Here is a 22,691-nt window from a genome sequence, read left to right as displayed (position 1 = left end):
CCCTGCACAGGGCCCCCAGGGCCTCCTGGGCTGGGACACCCACCCACAGGGACATCACTGCTGGGAATGCCACCAGTACAGGGACACCACTGGTACAGGGACACCGCCAGTACAGGGACACCACCGGTACAGGGGCGCCACCGGTATGGGGACACCTCCGGGGGCACCGGGACGGGAGCCTGGGGGCTGCTGCCTGCCCGGCTGGTGGGGAGCGAGGGCAGGTCCGTGGGACCCCACGGGCCTGGGGGGTCCCCCTGTGGGGTGCAGCCCTGGGGCTGGCAGGGGGCCCCATCCCTGTGCTGCAGGCAGGGCTGAGCAGGGGACGAGCAGCGGTCAGGAGCCGTCCCAGGCTGTTTCCCTCCAGCAGCTCCGGCCCCGGTGCCTGCACAGGGAAGGAAAGGGGGCGGCGAGCCCTGGTCCCGCTGCTGCCAGCCTCGAGGGAGCAGCAGCAGCGTGGGGCTGGGTGCCAGGATCCGGCCAGGCCCTGCCTGCATCGGCAGCCCTGGGATCGGCCCCTCCGGGTGATGCTGTCCCCGTCCCAGCCATGAATGCACAAAATGTTGGGGTCAGGCCACGGTGGGTCCCGGGGATGTGTGGGCTGAGCACTCGCCTCGTGCCTGTGCCGGACAGACGGACACGTGCTGCTCAAGTGCGCTGACAAACATATGCACGGCCTGAGCTATAGAAGGGCTGGGAGGGAGCTGCAGCATGGGGGCAGCTGTCATCCCCGGGGCGCCCCTCATCACCTCGGGGGCTACTCCCTGCCTGGCAAAGCCTCTGTCCTTCCTGAGCCAGGGGGATGTGGGGTCACCCTTTATGGATTTTTTTTTTTTGCATCTGATGGCTGCCCTTGTCCCTGATGGTGAACGGCCCCACACGGGCACGTCCCAGGCTCTTCCTTGTGCAGCGCTCTGAGGCTCCTCCCGAGGCTTCACCAACACCCGTCCCCACAAAGCCGGGGGTGCAATGGGCCTGAGGACGATCCCGCGGCTGCGCTGGACATGGCTGTGCCTCGGGGCCCTGCTGGCAGCCCCCTGGGTGAGTGGGGGCCCTGCAGTGCAGCAGCCCCATCCCGCTGCCTTTGGTGCCGGTTCCTTGCCAGCCTGCTGCTTTCACTTTTACTTCTGCGCTTTGCCACCGCTGTCCCCGTGCCAGGGCTCGCTGTGGGGTGGGCATCTCCTCGGCCTCGCAGGCGAAGGAAGGGTTTCTGCCCCAAGCCATGCAGGTGCTGCTCGCCCTCCCGCTGCTTGCCGCTGCAAAGGTAATTTCTTGCATCGCCCCCAGTGCCTGGGGAGCCCCAAGGGGCACAGTGCTCTGGCTCGGGGAGGGGCAGAGACCCACGGCAGGGCAGGGGAATGCCACGAGGATGCACGGGCACTTCTAACCCTGTACATGACAAGCGGCACCTGGGGAGGGGGCCCCGGCATCCAGCAAGCACCCCCCAGCCCCGCTCCCTCGCACAGGCGGGGACCCCCCAGTTCCTGATGGACATGAGCCGCGACGCCTTTGATGACCAGTACGAGGGGTGCACGGAGGCGATGGAGGCAGCGGGGCCGGCGCTGCTGGAGCAGGAGCAGGCACGGGGCAGGTCCAGGCTCTTTGGCAGGGTCTGGGCACGCGCCGGGGAGCGGTGGCAGCAGGTGAAGGGCTCGCTGGCCGCCCGCCTGCCCCCCGGCTTCAAGGATGAGTACGGCCAGGCCGTGATCGCGTACACGGACAACAGCCTGCACTACTTCTTCAACACGGCCATGAGGGCGGCCGGGCGGTCGCGGGCCACCTACAACGCCAGCTTCCCCTTCAAGGCGCTGCACTTCTACCTGACCAGAGCCATGCAGCTGCTGCGGGGGCCCTGCGAGGCCACCTACAGGACACCGGTGTACCGGGGCATCGCCCACACCCGCTACCAGCTGCAGGGCGCCAGCCCCTTCAGGTTCGGCTCCTTCGCCTCCTCCTCCTTCAGGAGGGAGCAGGCAGAGAGCTTTGGGCAGGACACGTTCCTCAGCATCCGCAGCTGCTTTGGGGTCCCCATCCACGCCTTCTCCCTGTACACGGAGGAGGAGGAGGTGCTGATCCCTGGCCATGAGATCTTCTGGGTCTTCCCAGACGAGGGCAGTCACCGCTTTGTCCTGCGGAGCGCCAACAGGACCTGCAGCCACTTCAACTGCGCCTTCCTGGGGTGTGAGTAAGGGGCTCGGGCACCCCCAGCTGCTCCTGTGGCATCGTCCCGGTGCTGTGCGGCCGGGGCTGCCGGGGCCGGGACTGATGCCAGACCTTCTGCTTTCCCCCCAGACGAGAAGAGCCCGGAGTGCAGGGGCAGCACAGGTAGGAACCCCCACAGGTGTCATAGAATTGTGGTATCCCAGAACAGCTCAGGTTGGAAGGGACCTCAAGGATCATCCAGTTCCAACTCCCCTGCCATAGGCAGGGACACCTCCCACCAGATCAGGTTGCTCAGGGCCTCGTCCAACCTGGCCTTGAACACCTCCAGGGATGGGGCATCCACAGTTTCTCTGGGCAGCCTGTGCCACTGCCTCACCACCCTCTGAGTGAAGAATTTCCTCCTAACCTCTAACCTAAATCTCCACTCTTTTAGTTTTTAAGCCATTCCCCCTTGTCCTGGCCCTTATCTACCTGAGTAAAGAGTCCTTCTCCATCTTTTTTATAAGCTCCCTTTAAATACTGAAAGGATGCTACGAGCTCTTCCCAGAGCCTTCTTTTCTCCAGGCTGAACATCCCCAGCTCTCTCAGCCTTTCTCCATAGGGGAGGTGCTTCAGCCTCTGATCATTGTCATGGCTGGACCTGCTCTAACAGCCCCACGTCCTTCTTGTGCTGGGACCCCAGATGTGGACGCAGGGCTCCAGATGGGGCCTCATGAGGGCAGAGCAGAGGGGCACAATCTCCTCCCTCCCCTGCTGCCACCCCTCTAGCAATACAGCCCAGGATGCAGTTGCCTTTCTGGGCCGCAGGCACACACTGCTGGCTCGTGTCACGCACGGCACAGCTCTGGGGATGGCCGGGCAATGTGGGCAAGCGTGCCCTCTGTGCGAGGGCTACCCACCAACACAGCGCGTCCGTTAGGAGCAGCTAACTGCAGGGCTGCCTGCTGGGAGCCTGTTTAGACCTCTAACCGCATTTCTGGGTCTCTGTGCAGGGGAAGGGGCTCAGCCTCAACGGGGTCGTTGCAGACCCCACAGCCACAGGCAGTGCCCGTGCCGCTGCTGCGGGGCTGAGCCAGCGAGCGGCTGACAAACCCTTCCCTCTGCAGCTGGTCCCAGGCACAGAGAGGAGCTGTGAAGGGCAGCGCCCAGCTGGCGGCCCCGAGGAGAAAAGCCATCGGCCATGCAGAGGACGCCTCACCCGCGGTCTGTGGCAGAGCAACCCGGAGCAGCGCACAAGCGGTGTGTGGAGTCCAGCTAGACCCTGGGGCAGAGCCGCCCGGCACGCTGCCTGTGCTGTGCCATGCCGTGCCGTGCCGTGACATCGTGGGGACAGCAGCAGTGCCCCCTTGTTGGCCGGGGGATGCTGCTGCTCTGCGTGGGGAGGACAGTGTCTGGCCAAGGCCTCGCACTGGAGGCTCCTCCTCGTCTCACCACCACCTCACGCACCTTTGGGCCCAGTGTCACTGGTGCCAGGGCTGGTCTGCTGGGGCTCACCCCGGAACGTGCTCACAGCAGGGCTCGGCAGCACCCGGCACCAAGCAGCACCCAGCCCCCAGGACAGGGGAAGGTTTCTACCACTTCCCCATTATTTCACGTTTCTCCAGCTTCAAAATTTTTAGCAACTTCTCAGCCAGAAAAGGCTTGCACCCTCACCTGGACCCAGCCAACCTCCACAGGTGGTTCCACATCTCACGAACTGCTGGCAATGAACACTCAGACCCAGGCAGGAATTTGACCACTTGTAGTGGATTTACGTGGCAAAGTTTTGGTAGTGGGGGGGCATAGGGGTGGCTTCTGTGAGTAGAATCCAGAAGCTGCCCCACATTAGATAAAGGCCCAACTGCTGGCCAGAGCCAGTCCAATAAGCGATGTTGTTTGTGCCTCTGTGAGAGCATACTTAAGAAAAGGAAAAAAACAAAAAACAAACAAACCAAACCAAAACAAAAACGAAAACAAGAAAAAAAAACCACAACCTCCTGGGGAACAGCAGCTGGGAGAGAGAAGCAGCTCTGCAGCCCCCAAGGTGAGTGCAGCAGGAGGCAGGAGGTGCTCCAGGCACGCAGCACAAGTTCCCCTGCGGCCCCTGGAGAGGCCCCTGGTGGAGCAGGCTGTCCCCCTGCACCCATGGGTCCCACACGGAGCAGATCTCCACGCTGCAGCCCGTGGAGGAGCCCCCGGTGGAGCAGGTGGATGTGGCCTGGAGGAGGCTGCGGCCCATGGAGAGCCCCCGCAGGAGCAGGCCCCGGGCCGGAGCTGCAGCCATGGAGAGGAGCCCACGCAGGAGCAGGGGGTCTGGGGGGAGCTGCCGCCCGTGGGGGACCCGTGCTGGAGCAGTTTGCTCCTGGGGGATGGACCCCGTGGGACGGAGCCGTGTGGGAGCAGTTCTTGAGGAGCTGCTGCCTGTGGGCAGCCCCCGCAGGCTCAGTTCGGGAAGGACGGCATCCCGTGGGAGGGACCCCACGGGGAGCAGGGGCAGGGAGGGACCGTGAGGGAGCGGCGGAGACGAAGATCAGGGACTGACCGCAGCCCCCATTCCCCGTTCCCCTGCACCGCTCGGGGGGAGGAGGTGGAAGAGGTGGATGGGGGGAAGGTGTTTGTGGTTTGTTTTTAGTTTCTCACTGTTCTAGCTTGTTAGTAATAGGCAATAAATATTACTTATCTTCCTATTCTGAGTCTGTTTTGCCCGTCATGATAATTGTTGAGTGATCTCCTTGTCCTTATCTCAACCCTTGAGTCCTTTCCATTGTATTTTCTCCCCCTTCCCCTTTGAGGAGGAGTGAGAGAGCAGCTGAGGTGGAGCTCGGCTGCCTACCCGAGTAAAACCACCACAGCCACGATTCATCCACTGCTAACGGAGCCCCTCGGGTGGGATGGACACCTCCGTTGTGACGTTCCATCAGCCCCAGCCTGGGCACTTCACCACAGCTTGCACCCTCCAAAGGCTGAGGATGTCTTTGCTTGGACTTCCTGCAGTGGTCACCTCCACGGTGCCACTTCTTCTGCAGGGACACGGGGACAGCAGCCCCAGCCACCGAGCCACAGGGCATGGCCAAGCTCCCCTCGTCCACCTTCTGGTGGGACACCAGCCCTGGTGCAGAGATCACAGGACACAGGGACCATCCCCACCCCTGCGACTGCACCAGGCACCAAGGCCGTGAGGGGGGAGATGCTGCCCTTGGCTCCGGACCACACGAGGCTGGCAGCTCTGTCTTGTTCCCTGCTGCCAGCCTGTACTGGGTCTAGCTGGGATGTTAACGTTCCCTGCGGCAGCCCATAGAGTGCTGTGCTCTGCACTTGGAGCTAGAACAGCACTGGTATGGAACAGCTTGTTCTGGATGCCATCTCCAAGCAATTGGAAGAGAAGAATGTTACGAGGAGTAGTCAGCATGCATTCCTCAAGGGGAAGTCGTGCTCGACCAACCTCGTTGCCTTCTATGATAACATCACCAGCTGGGTAGATTGGGGGAGAGCAGTGGTTGTCATCTACTTTGACTTCGGCAAGGCTTTTGATACTGTCTCCCATGACATTCTGGTAACAAAGCCGAGAAAGCGTGGGATAGAGGAGTGGACAATAAGTTGGGTTGAGAACTGGCTGACTGGCCGAGCTCAGAGTGTGGTGATCGGCGGCGCAGAGTCTGGTTGGAGACGTGTGACTAGCGGTGTTCCCCAGGGGTCTGGACTGGGTCCGGTCTCGTTCAACACCTTCATCGATGACCTTGATGAGGGAATAGTGTCCACCCTCAGCAAGTACACTGATGATACAAAGCTGGGAGGAGTGGCCGACATGCCAGAAGGCTGTGCTGCCATTCAGCGAGACCTGGAAAGGCTGGAGAGCTGGGCAGGAAGAAACCAAATGAGGTTTAACAAAAGCAAGTGTAGAGTCCTGCACCTGGGAAGGAACAACCGCATGTATCAGTACAGGCTGGGAGATGACCTGCTGGAGAGAGCTCTGCGGAGAAGGACCTGGGGGTCCTGGTGGGCGACAGGTTGGCCATGAGCCAGCAGTGTGCCCTGGTGGCCAAGAAGGCCAATGGGATCCTGGCGTGCATTAAAAGAAGAGTGGCCAGCAGGTCAAGCGAGGTGATCCTCCCCTCTACTCTGCCCTGGTCAGGCCTCACCTGCAGTACTGTGTCCAGCTCTGGGCTTTCCGGTACAAAGAAGACAGGGATCTCCTGGAAAGAGTCCAGCGGAGGGCCACAAAGATGATACGGGGCCTGGAGCAGCTCCCCTGTGAGGAGAGGCTGAGAGACCTGGGTCTGTTCAGCCTGGAGAAGAGAAGACTGAAAGGGGATCTTAGCAATGTTTATAAATACCTGAAGTGTGGGAGACAGAGGGATTTGGCCAACCTCTTTCAGTGATTTGTGGGGACAGGACAAGGGGCAATGGCCACAAAATGGAGCCCAGGAAGTTCCGCACCAGCATGCGAAAGAACTTCTTCCCGGTGAGGGTGACGGAGCACTGGGACAGGCTGCCCAGGGAGGTTGTGGGGTCTCCTTCTCTGGAGATATTCAAGGCCCGTCTGGACGCCTACCTGGGCAGCCTGCTCTAGGGAACCTGCTTTGGCAGGGGGGGTTGGACATGATGAGGTCTCTTCCAACCCTTACAATTCTGTAATTCTGTGATTCTGTATCACACCAGTGCTGTGTCTGCTGCTGAGTAGAGTTGGCCCAGCATCAGGACTCTCTCTAACCCTCCTAGGGAGTGGGCAAAAAGTGAGAAAGGAACATCACCAGGGCATCTGACCTAAACACACCAAAGGGATATTCCTTATCATATGATGTCACACTGAGCAATAAAAGCTGAAAAAAGGAAGAAGAGGGGAGGGGTGGGCTCTCGTTGCGAAAAGGTCTGTCCTCCTGAACACCGGCTACGTGCATTGAGGCCCTGCTTCAAGGATGTGGTCAAGCATCGCTCACTTTGTGGGAAGTAGAGAGCAATTATTTTCCTCTGCACTGCCACACAACCTTTACTTGTTTTGTTGTGTTTTTTTCCCCTTTTTCCCCTTTTCCACTTTCCCTTTTTTCCCTTAAAAGTTAAATTGTTTATTCCCACAGTTAAATTGTTTAATTAATAATAATCTTTCCTTAATAATTAGTTTTCCCTTTAATTAAATTATCCTTATCTCAACCCAAGAGTTGTTCTTTCCTTTACTTCTTCTCCTCCTCTTCTGAGGAGGGGGAGTGAGAGAGCGGTTGTGGTGGAGTTCAGCTGCCTAGCACGGTAAAACCACCACACAGCCCCTGCTCCCTGCCATGTCCCCAGCGCTGCAGGGACTTCACCGGTGCCCCAGCGCTGTGGTGGCTCCCCCTGGGTGGGGGCTCATCTCCTGCAGGGAGCTGGGCAGCCCTGAGGTGCAGAGCAGGGCACTGGCTCTGAGCTGCCCTGGTTTTGCACTTTTCTCTGTTCTGTCCCTGTAGTCAAGATGGCAGGGGATGTTCTCGGGGTGTCTTCTTGGCTCGGAGCTGCTCCTTTCCCTCCCCAGCAGCTTGGGGAAGCTGAGGACAGGGAGCTGCCAGGGGCCAGGTCACCCCAGACATCGTGTCGCCACCTCTAAACAAACCCAGGGTCACCTCTCCTTCCTCTGGGGCTGCCACTGCCCCTGGCCCCTCCGTGCGCTGTTGCCACCAGTCCCGCAGCCGGCCCTAGGCCCAGTGCCGGCGGCAGCGCCATGTTGTGGGCTGATCCACGCAGGGCTGTTCTCTCTGGCACGCTCCCGTTGGGTCTGTCGTTACCTCAACCCTTCGGGCCTCACACTGGGCACCTAAAGGCCTGCTATGGTTTAACCTACAGGCAGCTCAGCACCGCACAGCCGGTCGCTCACCCACTCCCCAGCAGGACTGGGGAGAGAATGGAAAATGTATCTGGCTGCAGGAGCTGGCACTAAGCTCACTCACACACACAGAGGCCTCGCCAGGAGCTGGCGCGTAGTCCCCTCAGCACGCGTACACATGGAAAAGAGGGCGAACGTGCAAAGAGAAAAGCTTTAATGAGAGAAATAAGACGATAGGACAGACTGCAGGGCTTGGCCAGACAAACACTGACCATCCCTCTTTTACGTGTGACCGGCCCTTTTATACCGCAAACCAAACCCCTCTTTGGTCCTCCTGCTCCTCCTTCTGTACGCACCCCCATGCCTCCACACAGCTGCACATTTTTTCAAGCTCCCCAAGCTCCCCAGGCTACCCAAGCTCCTGAAGTTCCCCGAGCTCCCCACACAGAGCTGTTGCCTTCACCACAAGGCTCCCCTTCCCCTCACAGAGCCGGTGGCACGGGGCCCCCCGCTCTCCTGCGGCCAAGGCTGGAGGAGTGCGGGGAGCGCGGCGCCTGCCCAGGGCTGTGCCCCAGCCCCAGCCATCTCCCGGTGGCACCCACCCTGCTGGCTGCCCTTACCCTTCAGCAGCGCACAGTTGTAGGTGCTGCACGCGGCATGGGAGCGGAGATGGATGACGTTTCCGTTTGTGTAACGGGTAACATTGGTGACCTTGAAGACCTCAAAGGGTGGGATGAGGACTTCGTTCTCAGCAGGGTAGAAGGAGAATGGCTTGATGGGGACACCGTAGCAGGTGTACACAAAGAAGAAGGTGTCCTGGCCAAAGGACTGAGCAACCTTCTTCTGGAGGGAGGTGGAGGTGAACTGGCCGAAGCGGACGGTCTGCTGGAGGTGGGCCGTAAAGCGGATGCCCTTGATGCCACGGTAGACGTGGTAGCATCTGTGGCCCTGGGCATCCCTCAGGGTGCGCAGGGCCTGGGTCAGGAGGAAGTGCAGCGTCTTGAAGGGGAAGGATTGCAGGTAGTACTTGCAGGAGCGCCCGCCCTTGCGCACGGCCGCGTTGAACTGCTTGTACAGGCCTTCCCTAGCAGTGTACGCCAGCACGGCCACCGCCTGCTCCTGCCGCAGCACCTGCGGCTGGTTTGAGTTGCCCCATAGACTCTGCCACTTCTTGACTGCTCTTCCCCAGGTGTCCGCATAGGTCTTGTTTTGGAACTCGGTGCGGTTCACCTCCTTCAGCTTCTCCTCCATCTTGTATCTGCAGCCCCAGTACTGGTCATCAAAGGAGTTCTGGGCCATGTCCATCGCCACCTTCTTGATGGGGCCGAGGTCTTGCTCACGGGTGCTGCTGGCAGCCAAGGTGCCAGCCAAGGTGCCGGCCAGCAGCACCCAGACCAGGCCAAGCTGCTCCATGTGCGGGAAGCTCCGGGTGTCCAGCCACGAGCGGGGATGCCCCAGGCAGCGGAGGACCTGGTCCTCTGCAACCAGCTGAGCTCAGCCGCTGAATGCAACAGGATGGGGCACAGGCGTCTGCTAGGGGGCAAGCAGAGGGTCGGAGGAGGCTGCAGGGAGAAGCGGAGCAGATGCATCGGGGTCACCTCGAAAGCCGCCCATGCCCACCCTGGCATCAGAGGCAAGCACCTGCAGTGTGTGTCCCCAGCAAGGGCCACCTGGTTCTTCCCCACCCTGATACCGGCCCAGACTCCAGCCCAATGACTTGCATCAAACACCACAGACACATGGGTTCCCCCGTGCAGCCCCGACATCCTCTGAGGCCGCAGCATTTGTGCCAGGAGTAGCCCGGGTGCTGCAGTGAGATGTTACCTCTGCTCTGTTGCATGCAGGACCCACGGCTCGGCGCTGCTGCGGGGTGCGTGGAGCTGGCTGCTCTGCCTTTTTATAGCAACCCCCAGACAGTTTATGTTCCAGCCCCCCATGACCACCGAGTTGCTGCTGGGTTGTTGCAAATGGCTGCAGGGAAACCAACAGGAAATCTCCTCTCATCAGTCGCCCATGCTCTAGTGCGTGTGTGGGTCCCAGTCCCATGGGTGCTGAGAGGTGCGGTGCTGGCTCTGCAGCCCTCAGTGCAGAGGGGCTCCCGCAGGAGCTGACACTGCTTGTCCTGGTTTTGGCTGGGATAGAGTTACTTTCCATCACAGTAGCTGGTGCGGTGTGGCGGTTTGGTTTTAGGATGAGCATAGTGCTGATAACACACCGATGGTTTAGATGTTGCTGAGCAGTGCTGACACAGAGCCAAGGACTTCTGTGCTTCTCACGCTGCCCTGCCAGCGGGCAGGCTGAGGGTGTACAAGGAGCTGGGAGGGGACAGAACCAGGACAGATGGCCCCAACTGGCCAAAGGGATATCCCATATCATGTGGTATCATGTGGAAAAATAAGACTGGGGGGGGGGGGGGGCTGGCTGAGGGGCCGCCGTTGCTCAGGGACAGGCTGGGCATTGGTCAGTGGGCGGTGAGCAATTGTTTTGTGCATCACTTTCTTTCATTGCCTTGCTTGCTTATTTTCTCTCTTTCTTTCTCATGAAACTGTCTTTCTCTCACCCAGCCGGTCTGTGCACTTTTACCCTTGTCAGCTCTCTCCCCATCCCCTGGTGGGAGGGTGACCAACGGGTTGTGCAGTGCTGAGGTGCTGAGCTCTCTGCTGCATTACACCACAGCAGTGCTTTTAGCACCCAGTGTGGGGCCAGGAGGTACCTGAGATACCGTGAGAGATCAACAGACCTGACCACACAATGCTAGACAGGACAAATTGGTTTATAATTTGTGATGAGAGCATGTTAAAACAATATTGTTATAACCATTAGATCAGTTTAATATTTGCTAATCACAGTGCTGTTTTTTTTTTGGTCTGAGGTCTGCTGTGCCTGTTTTCTGAATTGAGTTATGTAGCACATTACTTACTATAGGTGTTCCCTGTCGTGCTGTTTATTGTTTTGGGGGGCTGGTTTAAGGTTAGTTTTCTGCTGTACTATATAACACTGGTTTACGATATGATAAAATTACTGGTCATGAGACTAATAGGTATCTTAAAGAGATGAGACTATAAGTACCTTAAAGGATGAGACTATAGATACCTTAAACAATGAGACTATAGGTTCCTTAAAGGAGGCTGTAGCGAGGTGGGGGTTGGTCTATTCTCCCACGTGCCCGGTGACAGGACGAGGGGGAATGGGCTAAAGTTGCACCAAGGGAGGTTTGGGTTGGATATTAGGAAAAACTTCTTTACCGAAAGGGCTGTTAGGCATTGGGATGGGCTGCCCAGGGAAGTGGTTGAGTCACCATCCCTGGAGGTCTTCAAAGGTGTAATGCAGCAGAGAGCTCAGCACCTCAGCACTGCACAACCCTTTGGTCACCCTCCCACCAGGAGATGGGGAGAGAGCTGACAAGGGTAAAAGTGCACAGACCGGCTGGGTGAGAGAAAGACAGTTTCATGAGAAAGAAAGAGAGAAAATAAGCAAGCCAGAAAACTGAAGAAAGTGATGCACAAAACAATTGCTCACCACCCGCTGACCAATGCCCAGCCTGTCCCTGAGCAATTGCAGCTCCTCCCGATTTAGTGTCATCCAAAAACTTACTTAGTATGCCTTCAAGTGCTACCTCCAGGCCGTTTATGAAAACGTTGATGAGAACTGGCCCCAAAGCAGAGCCCTGGGGAACCCCACTAGTGACTGGCCGTCAGCCTGATGTAACCCCATTTACTAGCACCCTTTGAGCCTGACCCACCAGCCAGTTGTTCACCCATCCCATTAGGTACTTGTCTAGCTGTGTGCTGGACATTTAGTCCTGAGGGATACTTTGAGAAACCGTATCAAACGCTTTGCTGAAATACAAAAAGATTACATCAGCTGCCATCCCTTGGTCAACTCTGTGGGTAACCATGTCATAAAAGGAAGTTTAGTTTGTTAAGCAGGGCCTTCCCCTCAGGAACCTGCTGTTTGCTATGACCAGTGACTGCGTTGTCCCTCAGGTGCTTTTCAATAACTCCTGGAATAATTTTCTCCACGATTTTACCAGGCACTGAAATGAGACTGACAGGTCTGTAATTACCAGGGTCTTCTTTCTCGCCCTTCCTGAAAACTGGAACCACATTTGCCATCTTCCAATAGACTGGGATCTCTCTAGATTCCCAAGACCACTGAAAAGTAATTGAGAGAGGTATTTCCTCCCAAACAACACATATGTGCATTGAGGCCCTGCTTCCCAAGATGTGGCTGAACATTGCTTGCTGATGGGCAGTAGAGAATAATTCTTTTCAAATTGCTTCCGTGTGGATTGGCTTTTTTATTTTTTCCTTTTTCTTTTGCATTTAAATTATCCTTCTCTCAACCCCTTAGCCTTTTCCTTTTGGGTCATCCTTTCTTCCTCCCCTCTGTCTCTGAGGAGCAATGAGAGAGCAGCTGTGGTTTTTAGTTAGACATCGATGTGAAACCACCGCAGCCTTTCGGCACCCAGTGTGAGGCTCAGGGGGTGGAGATAACAAGAAATTTGACCAGAGTGCTTTAGAGGGAGCTTACAATGATCACATTTGTCAAACATACTTGTTGATTTGCTGGCCACAATGCTGTCTGCTTTGCTCTTAATATCTTTCTGTGCGATCCTGTGCCATGTTCTCTCTTTTGCTATTTATCATATCTGAGGGCTTGTTAAAAGCTGTGCATGTTTGTGGTTTTTTTTTCAGTTTGCTGTTCTGTAAATCTTTATTGGCAAGGTCTTGGTAGTGGGGGGCTGCTGGGGTGGCCTCTGTGAGAAGAGCCCAGCACCTGCCCCATGTCAGGTAAGGGCCGGGTTCAGCCGGCTCCAAAGGGACCTGCTGCTGCCCAGAGCCAGGCCATGAGCGACGCTGCTTGTGCCTCTGGGCACAAGACCGAAGAAAGGGAAAAGGAGAGGCCCCTGGTGGAGCAGGCTGTCCCCCTGCACCCATGGGTCCCACATGGAGCAGATCTCCACGCTGCAGCCCGTGGAGGAGCCCCCGGTGGAGCAGGTGGATGTGGCCTGGAGGAGGCTGCGGCCCATGGAGAGCCCCCGCAGGAGCAGGCCCCCAGCCGGAGCTGCAGCCATGGAGAGGAGCCCACGCAGGAGCAGGGGGTCTGGGGGGAGCTGCCGCCCGTGGGGGACCCGTGCTGGAGCAGTTTGCTCCTGGGGGATGGACCCCGTGGTACGGAGCCGTGTGGGAGCAGTTCTTGAAGAGCTGCTGCCTGTGGGCAGCCCCCGCAGGCTCAGTTCGGGAAGGACGGCATCCCGTGGGAGGGACCCCACGGGGAGCAGGGGCAGAGAGGGACCGTGAGGGAGCGGCGGAGACGAAGCGTCAGGGACTGACCGCAGACCCCAGTCCGCATTCCCCTGCACCGATCAGGGGGAGGAAGTGGAAGAGGGTGGATGGGGGGAAGGTGTGTTTGTTTTCTTTCCTCTGTTTCTCACTTCCCTAGGTTGTTAGTAATAGGCAATAAATGTTACTTATCTTCCTATCTTATCTTACTTTTCTTCCTGGGCACTTCACCACAGCTTGCACTGCTTGCACCCTCTGAAGGCTGAGGATGTCTTTGCTTGGACTTCCTGCAGTGGTCACCTCCACAGTGCCACTTCTTCTGCAGGGACACGGGGACAGCAGCCCCAGCCACCGAGCCACGGGGCATGGCCAAGCTCCCCTCGTCCACCTTCTGGTGGGACACATGCCCTGGTGCAGAGATCACAGGACACAGGGACCATCCCCGCCCCCATGGCTGCACCAGGCACCAAGGCCATGGAGGGGAGACGCTGCCCTTGGCTCCGGACCACACGAGGCTGGCAGCTCTGTCTTGTTCCCTGCTGCCAGCCTGTACTGGGTCTAGCTGGGATGTTAACGTTCCCTGCGGCAGCCCATAGAGTGCTGTGCTCTGCACTTGGAGCTAGAACAGCACTGGTATGGAACAGCTTGTTCTGGATTCCATCTCCAAGCAATTGGAAGAGAAGAATGTTACAAGGAGTAGTCAGCATGCATTCCTCAAGGGGAAGTTGTGCTCGACCAACCTCGTTGCCTTCTATGATAACATCACCAGCTGGGTAGATTGGGGGAGAGCAGTGGTTGTCATCTACTTTGACTTCGGCAAGGCTTTTGATACTGTCTCCCATGACATTCTGGTAACAAAGCCAAGAAAGCGTGGGATAGACGAGTGGACAATAAGTTGGGTTGAGAACTGGCTGACTGGCCGAGCTCAGAGTGTGGTGATCGGCGGCACAGAGTCTGGTTGGAGACGTGTGACTAGCGGTGTTCCCCAGGGGTCTGGACTGGGTCCGGTCTCGTTCAACACCTTCATCGACGACCTTGATGAGGGAATAGTGTCCACCCTCAGCAAGTACACTGATGATACAAAGCTGGGAGGAGTGGCCAACATGCCAGAAGGCTGTGCTGCCATTCAGCGAGACCTGGAAAGGCTGGAGAGCTGGGCAGGAAGAAACCAAATGAGGTTTAACAAAAGCAAGTGTAGAGTCCTGCACCTGGGAAGGAACAACCGCATGTATCAGTACAGGCTGGGAGATGACCTGCTGGAGAGAGCTCTGCAGAGAAGGACCTGGGGGTCCTGGTGGACGACAGGTTGGCCATGAGCCAGCAGTGTGCCCTGGTGGCCAAGAAGGCCAATGGGATCCTGGCGTGCATTAAAAGAAGAGTGGCCAGCAGGTCAAGGGAGGTGATCCTCCCCTCTGCTCTGCCCTGGTCAGGCCTCACCTGCAGTACTGTGTCCAGTTCTGGGCTTTCCGGTACAAAGAAGACAGGGATCTCCTGGAAAGAGTCCAGCGGAGGGCCGCAAAGATGATACGGGGCCTGGAGCAGCTCCCCTGTGAGGAAAGGCTGAGAGAGCTGGGTCTGTTCAGCCTGGAGAAGAGAAGACTGAGAGGGGATCTTAGCAATGTTTATAAATACCTGAGGTGTGGGAGACAGAGGGATTTGGCCAACCTCTTTCAGTGATTTGTGGGGACAGGACAAGGGGCAATGGCCACAAAATGGAGCCCAGGAAGTTCTGCACCAGCATGCGAAAGAACTTCTTCCCGGTGAGGGAGACGGAGCACTGGGACAGGCTGCCCAGGGAGGTTGTGGAGTCTCCTTCTCTGCAGATATTCAAGGCCCACATGGACGCCTACCTGGGCAGCCTGCTCTAGGGAACCTGCTTTGGCACGGGGGGTTGGACATGATGAGGTCTCTTCCAACCCTTACAATTCTGTAATTCTGTGATTCTGTATCACACCAGTGCTGTGTCTGCTGCTGAGTAGAGTTGGCCCAGCATCAGGACTCTCTCTAACCCTCCTAGGGGGTGGGCAAAAAGTGAGAAAGGAACATCACCAGTGCAGCTGACCTAAACACACCAAAGGGATATTCCTTATCATATGATGTCACACTGAGCAATAAAAGCTGAAAAAAGGAAGAAGAGGGGAGGGGTGGGCTCTCGTTGCGAAAAGGTCTGTCCTCCCAAACACCGGCTACGTGCATTGAGGCCCTGCTTCAAGGATGTGGTCAAGCATCGCTCACTTTGTGGGAAGTAGAGAGCAATTATTTTCCTCTGCACTGCCACACAACCTTTACTTGTTTTGTTGTGTTTTTTTCCCCTTTTTCCCCTTTTCCACTTTCCCTTTTTTCCCTTTAGTTAAATTGTTTAATTAATAATAATCTTTCCTTAATAATTAGTTTTCCCTTTAATTAAATTATCCTTATCTCAACCCAAGAGTTGTTCTTTCCTTTACTTCTTCTCCTCCTCTTCTGAGGAGGGGGAGTGAGAGAGCGGTTGTGGTGGAGTTCAGCTGCCTAGCACGGTAAAACCACCACACAGCCCCTGCTCCCTGCCATGTCCCCAGCGCTGCAGGGACTTCACCGGTGCCCCAGCGCTGTGGTGGCTCCCCCTGGGTGAGGGCTCATCCCCCACAGGGAGCTGGGCAGCCCTGAGGTGCAGAGCAGGGCACTGGCTCTGAGCTGCCCTGGTTTTGCACTTTTCTCTGTTCTGTCCCTGTAGTCAAGATGGCAGGGGATGTTCTCGGGGTGTCTTCTTGTTTCGGAGCTGCTCCTTTCCCTCCCCAGCAGCTTGGGGAAGCTGAGGACAGGGAGCTGCCAGGGGCCAGGTCACCCCAGACATCGTGTCGCCACCTCTAAACAAACCCAGGGTCACCTCTCCTTCCTCTGGGGCTGCCACTGCCCCTGGCCCCTCCGTGCGCTGTTGCCACCAGTCCCGCAGCCGGCCCTAGGCCCAGTGCCGGCGGCAGCGCCAAGTTGTGGGCTGATCCACGCAGGGCTGTTCTCTCTGGCACGCTCCCGTTGGGTCTGTCGTTACCTCAACCCTTCGGGCCTCACACTGGGCACCAAAAGGCCTGCTATGGTTTAACGTACTGGCAGCTCAGCACCGCACAGCCGGTCGCTCACCCACTCCCCAGCAGGACTGGGGAGAGAATGGAAAATGTATCTGGCTGCAGGAGCTGGCACTAAGCTCACTCACACACACAGAGGCCTCGCCAGGAGCTGGCGCGTAGTCCCCTCAGCACGCGTACACATGGAAAAGAGGGCGAACGTGCAAAGAGAAAAGCTTTAATGAGAGAAATAAGACGATAGGACAGACTGCAGGGCTTGGCCAGACAAACACTGACCATCCCTCTTTTACGTGTGACCGGCCCTTTTATACCGCAAACCAAACCCCTCTTTGGTCCTCCTGCTCCTCCTTCTGTACGCACCCCCATGCCTCCACACAGCTGCACATTTTTTCAAGCTCCCCAAGCTCCCTCCCCAAGCTCCTGAAGTTCCCCGAGCTCCCCACACGGAGCTGTTGCCTTCACCACAAGGCTCCCCTTCCCCTCACAGAGCCGGTGGCACGGGGCCCCCCGCTCTCCTGCGGCCAAGGCTGGAGGAGTGCGGGGAGCGCGGCGCCTGCCCAGGGCTGTGCCCCAGCCCCAGCCATCTCCCGGTGGCACCCACCCTGCTGGCTGCCCTTACCCTTCAGCAGCGCACAGTTGTAGGTGCTGCACGCGGCATGGGAGCGGAGATGGATGACGTTTCCGTTTGTGTAACGGGTGACGTTGGTGACCTTGAAGACCTCAAAGGGTGGGATGAGGACTTCGTTCTCAGCAGGGTAGAAGGAGAATGGCTTGATGGGGACACCGTAGCAGGTGTACACAAAGAAGAAGGTGTCCTGGCCAAAGGACTGAGCAACCTTCTTCTTGAGGGAGGTGGAGGTGAACTGGCCGAAGCGGACGGTCTGCTGGAGGTGGGCCGTAAAGCGGATGCCCTTGATGCCACGGTAGACGTGGTAGCATCTGTGGCCCTGGGCATCCCTCAGGGTGCGCAGGGCCTGGGTCAGGAGGAAGTGCAGCGTCTTGAAGGGGAAGGATTGCAGGTAGTACTTGCAGGAGCGCCCGCCCTTGCGCACGGCCGCGTTGAACTGCTTGTACAGGCCTTCCCTAGCAGTGTACGCCAGCACGGCCACCGCCTGCTCCTGCCGCAGCACCTGCGGCTGGTTTGAGTTGCCCCATAGACTCTGCCACTTCTTGACTGCTCTTCCCCAGGTGTCCGCATAGGTCTTGTTTTGGAACTCGGTGCGGTTCACCTCCTTCAGCTTCTCCTCCATCTTGTATCTGCAGCCCCAGTACTGGTCATCAAAGGAGTTCTGGGCCATGTCCATCGCCACCTTCTTGATGGGGCCGAGGTCTTGCTCACGGGTGCGGCTGGCAGCCAAGGTGCCAGCCAAGGTGCCGGCCAGCAGCACCCAGACCAGGCCAAGCTGCTCCATGTGCGGGAAGCTCCGGGTGTCCAGCCACGAGCGGGGATGCCCCAGGCAGCGGAGGACCTGGTCCTCTGCAACCAGCTGAGCTCAGCCGCTGAATGCAACAGGATGGGGCACAGGCGTCTGCTAGGGGGCAAGCAGAGGGTCGGAGGAGGCTGCAGGGAGAAGCGGAGCAGATGCATCAGGGTCACCTCGAAAGCCGCCCATGCCCACCCTGGCATCAGAGGCAAGCACCTGCAGTGTGTGTCCCCAGCAAGGGCCACCTGGTTCTTCCCCACCCTGATACCGGCCCAGACTCCAGCCCAATGACTTGCATCAAACACCACAGACACATGGGTTCCCCCGTGCAGCCCCGACATCCTCTGAGGCCGCAGCATTTGTGCCAGGAGTAGCCCGGGTGCTGCAGTGAGATGTTACCTCTGCTCTGTTGCATGCAGGACCCACGGCTCGGCGCTGCTGCGGGGTGCGTGGAGCTGGCTGCTCTGCCTTTTTATAGCAACCCCCAGACAGTTTATGTTCCAGCCCCCCATGACCACCGAGTTGCTGCTGGGTTGTTGCAAATGGCTGCAGGGAAACCAACAGGAAATCTCCTCTCATCAGTCGCCCATGCTCTAGTGCGTGTGTGGGTCCCAGTCCCATGGGTGCTGAGAGGTGCGGTGCTGGCTCTGCAGCCCTCAGTGCAGAGGGGCTCCCGCAGGAGCTGACACTGCTTGTCCTGGTTTTGGCTGGGATAGAGTTACTTTCCATCACAGTAGCTGGTGCGGTGTGGCGGTTTGGTTTTAGGATGAGCATAGTGCTGATAACACACCGATGGTTTAGATGTTGCTGAGCAGTGCTGACACAGAGCCAAGGACTTCTGTGCTTCTCACGCTGCCCTGCCAGCGGGCAGGCTGAGGGTGTACAAGGAGCTGGGAGGGGACAGAACCAGGACAGCTGGCCCCAACTGGCCAAAGGGATATCCCATATCATGTGGTATCGTGGAAAAATAAGATTGTGGGGGGGGCTGGCTGAGGGGCCGCCGTTGCTCAGGGACAGGCTGGGCATTGGTCAGCGGGCGGTGAGCAATTGTTTTGTGCATCACTTTCTTTAGTTGCCTTGCTTGCTTATTTTCTGTCTTTCTTTCTCATGAAACTGTCTTTCTCTCACCCAGCCGGTCTGTGCACTTTTACCCTTGTCAGCTCTCTCCCCATCCCCTGGTGGGAGGGTGACCAAAGGGTTGTGCAGTGCTGAGGTGCTGAGCTCTCTGCTGCATTACACCACAGCAGTGCTTTTAGCACCCAGTGTGGGGCCAGGAGGTACCTGAGATACCGTGAGAGATCAACAGACCTGACCACACAACGCTAGACAGGACAAATTGGTTTATAATTTGTGATGAGAGCATGTTAAAACAATATTGTTATAACCATTAGATCAGTTTAATATTTGCTAATCACAGTGCTGTTTTTTTTTTTGGTCTGAGGTCTGCTGTGCCTGTTTTCTGAATTGAGTTATGGAGCACATTACTTACTATAGGTGTTCCCTGTCGTGCTGTTTATTGTTTTGGGGGGCTGGTTTAAGGTTAGTTTTCTGCTGTACTATATAACACTGGTTTACGATATGATAAAATTACTGGTCATGAGACTAATAGGTATCTTAAAGAGATGAGACTATAAGTACCTTAAAGGATGAGACTATAGATACCTTAAACAATGAGACTATAGGTTCCTTAAAGGAGGCTGTAGCGAGGTGGGGGTTGGTCTATTCTCCCACGTGCCCGGTGACAGGACGAGGGGGAATGGGCTAAAGTTGCACCAAGGGAGGTTTGGGTTGGATATTGGGAAAAACTTCTTTACCGAAAGGGCTGTTAGGCATTGGGATGGGCTGCCCAGGGAAGTGGTTGAGTCACCATCCCTGGAGGTCTTTAAAGGTGTAATGCAGCAGAGAGCTCAGCACCTCAGCACTGCACAACCCTTTGGTCACCCTCCCACCAGGAGATGGGGAGAGAGCTGACAAGGGTAAAAGTGCACAGACCGGCTGGGTGAGAGAAAGACAGTTTAATGAGAAAGAAAGAGAGAAAATAAGCAAGCCAGAAAACTAAAGAAAGTGATGCACAAAACAATTGCTCACCACCCGCTGACCAATGCCCAGCCTGTCCCTGAGCAATTGCAGCTCCTCCCGATTTAGTGTCATCCAAAAACTTACTTAGTATGCCTTCAAGTGCTACCTCCAGGCCGTTTATGAAAACATTGATGAGAACTGGCCCCAAAGCAGAGCCCTGGGGAACCCCACTAGTGACTGGCCGTCAGCCTGATGTAAGCCCATTTACTAGCACCCTTTGAGCCTGACCCACCAGCCAGTTGTTCACCCATCCCATTAGGTACTTGCCTAGCTGTGTGCTGGACATTTAGTCCTGAGGGATACTTTGAGAAACCGTATCAAACGCTTTGCTGAAATACAAAAAGATTACATCAGCTGCCATCCCTTGGTCAACTCTGTGGGTAACCTTGTCATAAAAGGAAGTTTAGTTTGTTAAGCAGGGCCTTCCCCTCAGGAACCCGCTGTTTGCTATGACCAGTGACTGCGTTGTCCCTCAGGTGCTTTTCAATAACTCCTGGAATAATTTTCTCCACGATTTTACCAGGCACTGAAATGAGACTGACAGGTCTGTAATAACCAGGGTCTTCTTTCTCGCCCTTCCTGAAAACTGGAACCACATTTGCCATCTTCCAATAGACTGGGATCTCTCTAGATTCCCAAGACCACTGAAAAGTAATTGAGAGAGGTCTTTCCTCCCAAACAACACATATGTGTATTGAGGCCCTGCTTCCCAAGATGTGGCTGAACATTGCTTGCTGATGGGCAGTAGAGAATAATTCTTTTCAAATTGCTTCCGTGTGGATTGGCTTTTTTATTTTTTCCTTTTTCTTTTGCATTTAAATTATCCTTCTCTCAACCCCTTAGCCTTTTGCTTTTGGGTCATCCTTTCTTCCTCCCCTCTGTCTCTGAGGAGCAATGAGAGAGCAGCTGTGGTTTTTAGTTAGACATCGATGTGAAACCACCGCAGCCTTTCGGCACCCAGTGTGAGGCTCAGGGGGTGGAGATAACAAGAAATTTGACCAGAGTGCTTTAGAGGGAGCTTACAATGATCACATTTGTCAAACATACTTGTTGATTTGCTGGCCACAATGCTGTCTGCTTTGCTCTTAATATCTTTCTGTGTGATCCTGTGTGATCCTGTGCCGTGTTCTCTCTTTTGCTATTTATCATGTCTGAGGGCTTGTTAAAAGCTGTGCGTGTTTGTGTTTTTTTTCAGTTTGCTGTTCTGTAAATCTTTATTGGCAAGGTCTTGGTAGTGGGGGCCTGCTGGGGTGGCCTCTGTGAGAAGAGCCCAGCACCTGCCCCATGTCAGGTAAGGGCCGGGTTCAGCCGGCTCCAAAGGGACCTGCTGCTGCCCAGAGCCAGGCCGTGAGCGACGCTGCTTGTGCCTCTGGGCACAAGACCGAAGAAAGGGAAAAGGAGAGGCCCCTGGTGGAGCAGGCTGTCCCCCCGCACCCATGGGTCCCACACGGAGCAGATCTCCATGCTGCAGCCCGTGGAGGAGCCCCCGGTGGAGCAGGTGGATGTGGCCTGGAGGAGGCCGCGGCCTGTGGAGAGCCCCCGCAGGAGCAGGCCCCGGGCCGGAGCTGCAGCCCGTGGAGAGGAGCCCACGCAGGAGCAGGGGGCCTGGGGGGAGCTGCCGCCCGTGGGGGACCCGTGCTGGAGCAGTTTGCTCCTGGGGGATGGACCCCGTGGGACGGAGCCGTGTGGGAGCAGTTCTTGAGGAGCTGCTGCCTGTGGGCAGCCCCCGCAGGCTCAGTTCGGGAAGGACGGCATCCCGTGGGAGGGACCCCACGGGGAGCAGGGGCAGAGAGGGACCGTGAGGGAGCGGCGGAGACGAAGCGTCAGGGACTGACCGCAGCCCCCAGTCCCCGTTCCCCTGCACCGCTCGGGGGGAGGAGGTGGAAGAGGGTGGATGGGGGGAAGGTGTTGGAGTTTTTGTTTGTTTGCTCTATCTTGTCAGTAATAAATTTTATTAATCTCCCTGTTCCGATTCCACTTTGCCCATGACAATAACAGTTGAGTGATCTCCCCATCCTTATCTCAACCCTTGAACCCTTTTCATAGTATTTTCTCCCCCTTTCCCTTTGAAGAGGAGTAGAGGAGTAGCTGTGGTGGCGCTCAGCTGCCCAGCAGGGTAAAACCACCACTAAAGCACTGGCCTTGCACTACATCTGGTATTCAGGCCCTGCATTGCGGTCACCTCTGTACCTTGGGAACTATCTCCTGGAGAACATCAACAACTTCTCTCTCTTTTTATCTCTTCTGGAAGTCAATTGGTGGAGGATATAGGGAATGGTACCTCCTCCTCCTGTCCCTATAGGCTAATTGCAGTAGCTTTTGAGTACTTTGCATGTCTGTGGGAAACCAACATAATCCTATAGCTAGGTGTCCAGAGCAGGTTTCTGTTTTTTCCTAAGGTTAAACAAATAGTTACGAATACCAACCAGGAATCTGCCCCTAGGCAGTGTGTTGGCAGGTGGCAGGGTGTGTGGGAAGATACGGGCAGGTACCTGTCACGGCTGTCTCCTCCGATGGTTTTGAACTTCATCCCTGAACAAGGGCAAAATCCTAAACAACTGAAAGAAATTTTGGAAGACGTATTCCCTGCCCCGGCAATGCTGGAGAACTCCCTCCGGCTGGCTGCAGTGTGCTGGGGCCTGGCCTGCCCTACCAAAGGGTGGTTGGCGCTGCCCAGCACCCTCAAGGGGAGCAGGAGGGCTCTGGGTCTGATGACCCGATAACAGACATGGTAGCTAAACCACAGGGCCAGCTCTCAACAGTTGCAGTCACCCCTTTAGTCAAGATGAAACAATCGAAGAGGAAGTCAGCTCCTTTAGTAAGGGAAGAAGCTCCTCCAAAGAGGTTCTGGTAGGGAGAAGCAGAAATAGAAGCGACAGGCTAATCTACAGCAGGGACATCACAAAGAAAA

At 56.6% G+C, this 22,691-nt stretch overlaps 3 protein-coding genes across 8 annotated transcripts; 1 reads left to right on the top strand and 2 right to left on the bottom strand.

Annotated features, from left to right (window-relative positions):
- Window positions 1–3: 3 nt before the first annotated feature.
- LOC106048585 (ecto-ADP-ribosyltransferase 5) lies at window positions 4–4,086 on the top strand. Of its 6 annotated transcripts, none has more exons than XM_013200584.3 (5): window positions 4–126; window positions 892–1,038; window positions 1,464–2,178; window positions 2,290–2,322; window positions 3,267–4,086. In XM_013200584.3, the coding sequence occupies exons 2-5, from the start codon at window positions 967–969 to the stop codon at window positions 3,293–3,295; spliced, it is 849 nt and encodes a 282-aa protein (XP_013056038.2). In that variant the 5' UTR covers window positions 4–126; window positions 892–966; the 3' UTR covers window positions 3,296–4,086. The 6 variants fall into 6 exon arrangements, with proteins under 6 accessions (XP_013056038.2, XP_013056037.2, XP_047909233.1 ...); XM_013200583.3 differs by having other exon boundaries at window positions 5–143; XM_048053276.2 differs by adding an exon at window positions 1,156–1,261 and having other exon boundaries at window positions 18–1,038.
- A 4,240-nt stretch (window positions 4,087–8,326) lies between these two features.
- Window positions 8,327–10,137, bottom strand: LOC136789667 (NAD(P)(+)--arginine ADP-ribosyltransferase 2-like). The gene is made up of 2 exons (XM_066990112.1): window positions 9,755–10,137; window positions 8,327–9,492 (listed from the first exon to the last, which is right to left on the bottom strand). The coding sequence occupies exon 2, from the start codon at window positions 9,341–9,343 to the stop codon at window positions 8,390–8,392; it is 954 nt and encodes a 317-aa protein (XP_066846213.1). The 5' UTR covers window positions 9,344–9,492; window positions 9,755–10,137; the 3' UTR covers window positions 8,327–8,389.
- A 5,102-nt stretch (window positions 10,138–15,239) lies between these two features.
- On the bottom strand, window positions 15,240–18,483 carry LOC106048558 (NAD(P)(+)--arginine ADP-ribosyltransferase 2). The gene is made up of 2 exons (XM_066990100.1): window positions 18,101–18,483; window positions 15,240–17,838 (listed from the first exon to the last, which is right to left on the bottom strand). Exon 2 carries the CDS (start codon window positions 17,687–17,689, stop codon window positions 16,736–16,738), a length of 954 nt encoding a protein of 317 aa, XP_066846201.1. The 5' UTR covers window positions 17,690–17,838; window positions 18,101–18,483; the 3' UTR covers window positions 15,240–16,735.
- Window positions 18,484–22,691: the final 4,208 nt, after the last annotated feature.

The sequence above is a fragment of the Anser cygnoides genome, chromosome 1, assembly GCF_040182565.1.
Source record: "Anser cygnoides isolate HZ-2024a breed goose chromosome 1, Taihu_goose_T2T_genome, whole genome shotgun sequence".
In the NCBI taxonomy this organism is placed as follows: Eukaryota; Metazoa; Chordata; class Aves; order Anseriformes; family Anatidae; genus Anser; species Anser cygnoides.
This window is presented reverse-complemented; position numbering and strand designations above follow the sequence as displayed.